At 32.1% G+C, this 6,978-nt stretch overlaps 1 protein-coding gene across 1 annotated transcript; it reads left to right on the top strand.

Annotated features, from left to right (window-relative positions):
• Positions 1-4,658: 4,658 nt before the first annotated feature.
• On the top strand, positions 4,659-6,368 carry LOC131057831 (mitogen-activated protein kinase kinase kinase 2-like). Its single transcript, XM_057991985.2, has one exon. It carries the CDS (start codon positions 4,659-4,661, stop codon positions 6,366-6,368), a length of 1,710 nt encoding a protein of 569 aa, XP_057847968.2.
• Positions 6,369-6,978: the final 610 nt, after the last annotated feature.

Below are 6,978 nucleotides of genomic sequence, written 5' to 3'. Positions count from 1 at the left end.
TATAAGTTCTTCTTTGGACTTTAATATGATTGTACAATGTATTAAACATGTCAAAGATAATAGTGGCCATTGATCTTGTTTTGATCCAATGAATTGCATAAGTTTGGTCATTATCAACACACATTGTTAGCTGTAGATAGAATCGATACTCTAACATTCACTCAATCCTATAGTTCATGCAATTCCTAACACAACCCCGTGAAATGTGTTAAGGCCCTCATAGACCATCAGATGGCCACCATTTCTATTTTCTAAAGCATGTAGATGTTAGAAATGATTACATTATATTAGAAAATTGTATATGCTAGCAACCCACAAGGATTGTTTGGGATTTTTCCTCCAAGTGATGGACAAATCATTTTCTAAAAACATGATCTAATATTGTGTTTACTCATGTGAGGCTCCATAGAGACTATAAAAATAGCATTATTCTATTGGTTGATAGTATTACATATCAACTACCCTATACCATATTGAGTTAGCATGACTAACATATGATAATATTGAAAATAAATGATATAAGGTCTTGTATTCTATAGGTGTTGTCAAATATTTAAAGCTCTTATAGATGCACCATTGGCTAATTCATCGCCATGACCTCTTTTTGTGGAGCCCCTTTCATATAGGATTGTAGGCATTTAGTGGCATCTATAATTGTTATTATTTTTGTTGAGTACCATAATGGTTTTAAGAATACATAGCATAATAATGATATCTAAAAATAGTGGAGCCTTTTCATGTATGGTTTTTGGAATATTGTGTTACATGTGTCTAACTATTGAGGTGTTAGAGCTCTCATATATTTTTGGACAACATTGATCATGTAATTAGAAGACATGTGGACGAATATCCTATAACTTGTTTAATCCCATATGATCATTATAAATTAGTTAATCTACTAATTCACTACAAAGTAAATTTGATTATAATTGTATATATTTTACATAACTCTAGTCTTGTTGGTCAGAATTATTTCTTGGTGGGACACATGAGATTGTTTTCTTAAAGAAAAAGAACAATTTCCTTAAAATTAGGACTAAGAATATCTTGTATTGAGATAGGTAGTTTGATGATTGTCACTTGCTTAAGGGGAAAGCTCTCTTTGCGTCAAATCAAGATTACATGAACCATTCATCTCACCTCCCATAAATTCCCCTTGATTTTACTATTAAATTAATTTCCACCTTTGACAATTAAAAATGTAGTATTAGGGTTCAATGTAAACTTTATTTTATCATTACAACATAGAATTGAGTGCTTGCAATATTTATGTAAGGAAAAATAGGGTTTGTAACATATAATCATAAATATATCTATTTTTTAAATGTACCATTGATAAACTCTCATGTGTTAAAAAATTTATGCTTGACAAGCATTTGATCATTTTCTTGAGACTTTTTATTCGAAGAGCTTAGTTCCTTCCTTGTTTATTGACAAAAAATCCTTTGTTTGTCATTCTCTTATTCCTTAACAATCTTCATACACAATGAATTTCAAAGTGGAGGACATCTACATTACGTTTTACCCATTGTCCAAATTTTATGGAGGATGGACATCTCTTGATTGCAAACTTTAGTCAATATTGCAAGATTCTTTAATCTTACACAATATACAAACCTTAGGGTATGAGGCCAAATTTGACATAACTATAATATGAGGTCCCAATTGAAGGTATGCCCAGTCATATAGTAAAAAGACTCACAATAGAGAACATACTCACAAAAAAGAAAATAACACAAGGAGATGGTATGCGAACACTGCTTTTCAATAATTTCAATGCTAAATAATAAATATTTATAGATAAAATACACAATTATTCAAAATTGACTATATAGTTAGATTTAAATCCTATTGTAAGGCCAAGAAGAAGACCTTGAATAATTACACAAAACTATTATTTACTAAATTTTTTAATAGGATTTTAGTGGTCAAAACCCACCTATTTCATTAATTTTGTATGCACCAACTTGCAAATTTTAAAGCTTTGTTTAATGAGTTAAAGGTATTAAATCTATTGCTAATGTAAATTTTTTGGTAGTTATTATTGACTAGATCATCCAATGATATGCAACAATTAATTGTTGGTCTTGTCTAATTGCCATCTATCAAATGCAACTACTATGTGGACATTGCATTATCAATACTTGTGCTCAATCTTCTTACTATTATGCACAAACAATGAGGGTTTATCAATCATGGAATGCTCATGGCACAATGCATTCTATCGCATCATCTTCCTTCTTCCACACACATGATAAATTTTACTCACAAAATTTGATGACTTGGATTTCACTTACCAACATATGCCTTTACATCAATAGGAAAATAAATATCATTCTATCAAATGCTGATCTAGCTAACGCAAGTCAATTGAAAATCAAACAGGCACTAGCGACAGAATCGAGCCCACACCTACCACCTCAACAGTGGAAGTGGCTTAGTGTGTGATGTTTAAGGTTGGTTGATAAACTATACAAATTTTGATTGTTGACAGTGAATAAAATCTAAATTCAATGCATAAATAAGCTTGGCTTTTTTGCTTGTCTTTTCCAACATTCCTTTTTTTCCACCAGTTTGCATTTGACTAAAAACATTACTTGTTTTGTGGTGAAGTTATCCAATCAAAATCCATTAGATAAAATAAAATCTTATTTCAAATCATATCTCTAGCAGGTCCACTTGTTTACAAGGATTATAAATTATTTATCAGCAATTGTTTTCATTGTGTGAAAACCCCACACAATATAAGCCTATCGGCTTATTTTTTATAAATAATATTTATAATTATTTTTAGCTGTTTGGAGCTTTGATATGTTAATTAGTTTGACATTTTAAATTCAATTTAATTTTTTTCTATCTTTGCATATCATAATTTTGATATCATTAATATGTTGTGTTTTTATATTTTTTAATAGGATTTTGTTTGTTAGTACTTTTTTTTCAGCTCCTTTAATTGTTTGTTTTTCACATAATTTTATTTTTTATGGTCATATATAGTTAATATATTTATACAAGAATATTTTAAAAGATAAATGGATTTGAAAAATATTAGAAAATAATTTAGGTATAGTTCAATGATACATATAAATTAAATTTTCATGGATATATCAAAATTTATAAAATCTTCATTAAAGTTTCTATTAGAATTCTATTGTTACATACAGTGTCTTTATTAGAAAAATTTAAATTTACACACTTTGAAATTTCTTCTATCTTGAAATATTAATCTTGAGATCTAACTAAGATATATTTGATAAACAACATTCACTACCATTTATCTCCTTTAATTATTAGTAATAGTTTGTCTCTAGAAATTGTAGATGGTTGCATGTAGGTGGACATCAATGTACATGGGATGGCATTATTACACTAATACAAAAAAATCATATGTATTTTGAATCTAAAACGAGCTAATTACAAAACTTAATTCAAATGAACAAAAACTTCTTGCTAACCTTGTTAGAGTCTTTATGTTGAAGGCACATTATTCTCACATCTATGGAAGCAAAAACATCCACCAATAAAAACTTGAAGCATTTAATTTGACATGTTTGTGACATTTAATGCATTGAAAGAAAAAAAAAACATTTTATTATTATTTTTTAATTCAATTTATTTATTTTCTCCTCTCATACACTCAATTAAATAATTTTTAATTATTAATACTAATTATATCTTCACTTCCACCTCTTAATTGCCACTTAATTGATCAATCAATTTTGCTATCTTCATAATTATCTCAATCTAATATTATTAATTGGGGGGATTGAAAATGTCTCTACATAACATCCACTTTTTTTCAAAAAATATCGAATAAAAATATAATAATAATATTTTGATACTAAAAGCATTTTAATATTTGTAAACATTGTAATAAAAATATAAAAATATGAAAATAATAATATATTAAAACATAATAATATAATCATTTCTTAGTAATAATTTAATATTAATTACAATATAATCATATATAATAATTTTTTATCTGAAATAATGAATGAATATGATATCTTTCAGCCTATTTATATTATTCTAAAGATAGATGCGCTAGTCTACATCTACATTAACCTTTAAAATAAAGATCTTTCTCTAATTTTATTTTCATTTCCAATTTAAAACAAAAATATACAATCCAAACTTTTATAATTTCCTACTATTTAAAATTTGAATGAAAGATTATTTTACATAAAAAGAAAATTATATTTAATTTAAAAAATAGACCACTGATTAGAACAAAACTGTATTTTTATTTCGTGGAATATGATATATTAAATTTCACATCCAAAATCTTCTCCCCATCTTTTGAAAGCTGCAATGCGAGCTTGATCCAAATGAGAAATTCTCTAAAAAGTATATAAAAATTGCAGTCGTTAAAGAGTCTGAACAAACCATCCGATTGTAAGAAGAGGCGGTGAAAGAGGACAGATGGAATCGAAGGCGAGGAAGCTTAATCTGAATCAGATATTCTCTGAAAGCTACACAAATATTCTCAGCCGTTAAGAGTCTAGACAAGCCAACGGATTGTATGAAGAGGCGGCGAAGAGCATCAACATTCAACACACGGATCTCCAAAGTCAAATCAAATTTTAAGAAACTACCTGCGGGCCATAGGTATATATATTAGGACTTTGTTATGAAATGGATATTGCTGAGTGAAAATGAGAATAGAGAAGCAAATGAAGGGAGGGAAAGAATGGGTTCGTGGTGGAATTATAGGAGCCGGGGCTTTTGGTACTGTCAGTCTAGGTATATGCAAGTCCAATGCCCAACTCTTTGCTGTCAAGTCCGCCACCACTTCAATTTCGACTTTGGAGAATGAATACAACATTCTCAAGTCCTTGGACTCTCCATATGTTGTGCGATGCCTGGGCAAGGAGTACACCACAGAGAATCGTCAGAGTATTTATAACTTGTTTATGGAATACATGGCAGGGGGCAGTATTGGGGATCTATTGACTAAGTTTGGAGGACAGTTGGATGAGTCAGTGATAAGATGTTACACCCGAGGCATCCTACTTGGCATCCAGTACCTCCACAGGCAGGGAATTGTTCACTGTGACATCAAGGGAAAGAACATTCTTGTGGGTTCCAACGGTGTGAAGCTTGCTGACCTTGGTTCTGCTAAGAGAATTGGCGGTGAAGAGGACAAGGAACTGAGATGTCAATTGCGTGGAACTCCTCTGTGGATGGCTCCTGAGGTTGTGAAGCAGGTGGAACAGGGGCCTGCTTCTGATATCTGGTCTCTTGGATGCACTGTGATTGAGATGAGCACTGGAAAACCTCCATGGGGCAGCAATTTGCATCCCTTCACTGCGATGTATAGGATTGGCTTCAGTGAAGAGCTTCCTGAGATACCTCAATATCTCTCAACAGAAGGCAAGGATTTTTTGGAGAAATGCTTAAGAAGAGATCCCAGACAGAGGTGGTCTTGTGAGCAGTTGTTGGCTCATCCCTTCGTCAGTGAGGAGTCTCCTGTCCTCAAGGAAAGCCCACTTAGGGGACCTCAATCTTTGGTCAAAGGAACTTTGGATTTGGAAGAGTCCGATTCCTGCTCTTCTATTGATTCTTCTGGTTCTCCCATCTTGGCATTACCTAGGAATTTGTCAACGAATAGGGAGGCAAATGAAGGGGCATGTGATAGAGACGAAAGAATGCCCTGCCAGAAGAGTCCTTCTCCCAAAGATCGGCTTATGAAATTAGCTGGAGGTGGCAAATTCAAGGGATTTGTGGAGAAAGGTAATAATTGGTTTGCAGATCCCCTCCCTGATCGGTGGATTGTTGTAAGGTCCCCAGAACAATTGAAGTCCTTCAAATCAGTTGAACCTTTTCAAATGTTGTTTTCCAAGGAGGTTCCTTCTACGCAGGTCGAAGTAGATTGCACTTCAATTACAGAATCTAGTGATTACTCGGAATCAGAGACTTATAGGTCGTTTTGTGGCAGAGAGGTTGCCCGAACTGAGTATGCACTTTGTAAAGTCGAGCATGCTAATTACTTGCATAAAGATATCTACGAAACCATGGATGTGAGTGACTCTGGACCTTGGAAAACAGAGCCGGTCATATTTGACTCTTGGACGTTTTCCAGCCAAGTGTTTAGAAACTGCCAAGTTGAGCCAAATTGCTGCTCCTGGACTATTACATGCATAGAGAAGTACTATGTTGCATTGAAGTGCCGTCCGCATTGCAATAGTAAAGTGTATAAATCCAATTCTAATTGTTTTTCAAAAATAATCCTCATTAACTTTAATTGCCCAACAATGAGTCTCCAGAATTCTTGGACAACTAGGCTTATTATTTTCTCATTCTCGGACAACATAACTACAATATTGATTCACATTGTCGATTTTAAGAACTTAAATCAGAAGTGATTCAATGAGTAACAGAAAGAAAAATATCACGAAACATTAGCATTGTCCTTGCGCATGTAAATAACGTGTTTTTTCACTTTACTGCCACACCAAATTGATATAGATTTAAATTACAAACGAAAGAACGATTATAATCTGCTTTAAACTAAATCTTCTTTGTAAGCTACTTCAATCTGCTTTAAACCATCGACAAAATCTGGTTCGCAAGCTACTTCAGAATCTTTACGTTTCTTGAAGTGCATGCGTGAGAAACAATTGAAACACATTTCTTCTGTCATATATGAAGGTGCATTTGTTGTATAAAACGTAATATTTGTCACACATAGCCTGATCTCTGTATGGTATGCTTTAACATAAAAAAAAACCCAAACAATGGAGCAACAATTCAATTATATGTTTGATGAGAGGTTTGTTCCTGTAATGTTTCTGAGAACGAAGAAATCTCTCTTACATAGAATGCGAGTAAACGATGTGATTTTTATTGTCCTCATAGCTATGCTGAAATAAAGCACTTAAATTTAAAAATAAAATAAAAATAATGCTTAACAAAGTTGATCCTACAAAATGAAAATGTATATTTCAGATTTCTGATATAACTAACACTCAATAC

Source organism: Cryptomeria japonica, chromosome 1, assembly GCF_030272615.1.
Source record: "Cryptomeria japonica chromosome 1, Sugi_1.0, whole genome shotgun sequence".
Lineage (NCBI taxonomy): Eukaryota > Viridiplantae > Streptophyta > Pinopsida > Cupressales > Cupressaceae > Cryptomeria > Cryptomeria japonica.
This window is presented reverse-complemented; position numbering and strand designations above follow the sequence as displayed.

Coding starts and splice junctions, on each gene's coding strand:
- LOC131057831 (XM_057991985.2), top strand. CDS start 4,659: ATGAGAATAGAGAAGCAAATGAAGGGAGGGAAAGAATGGGTTCGTGGT.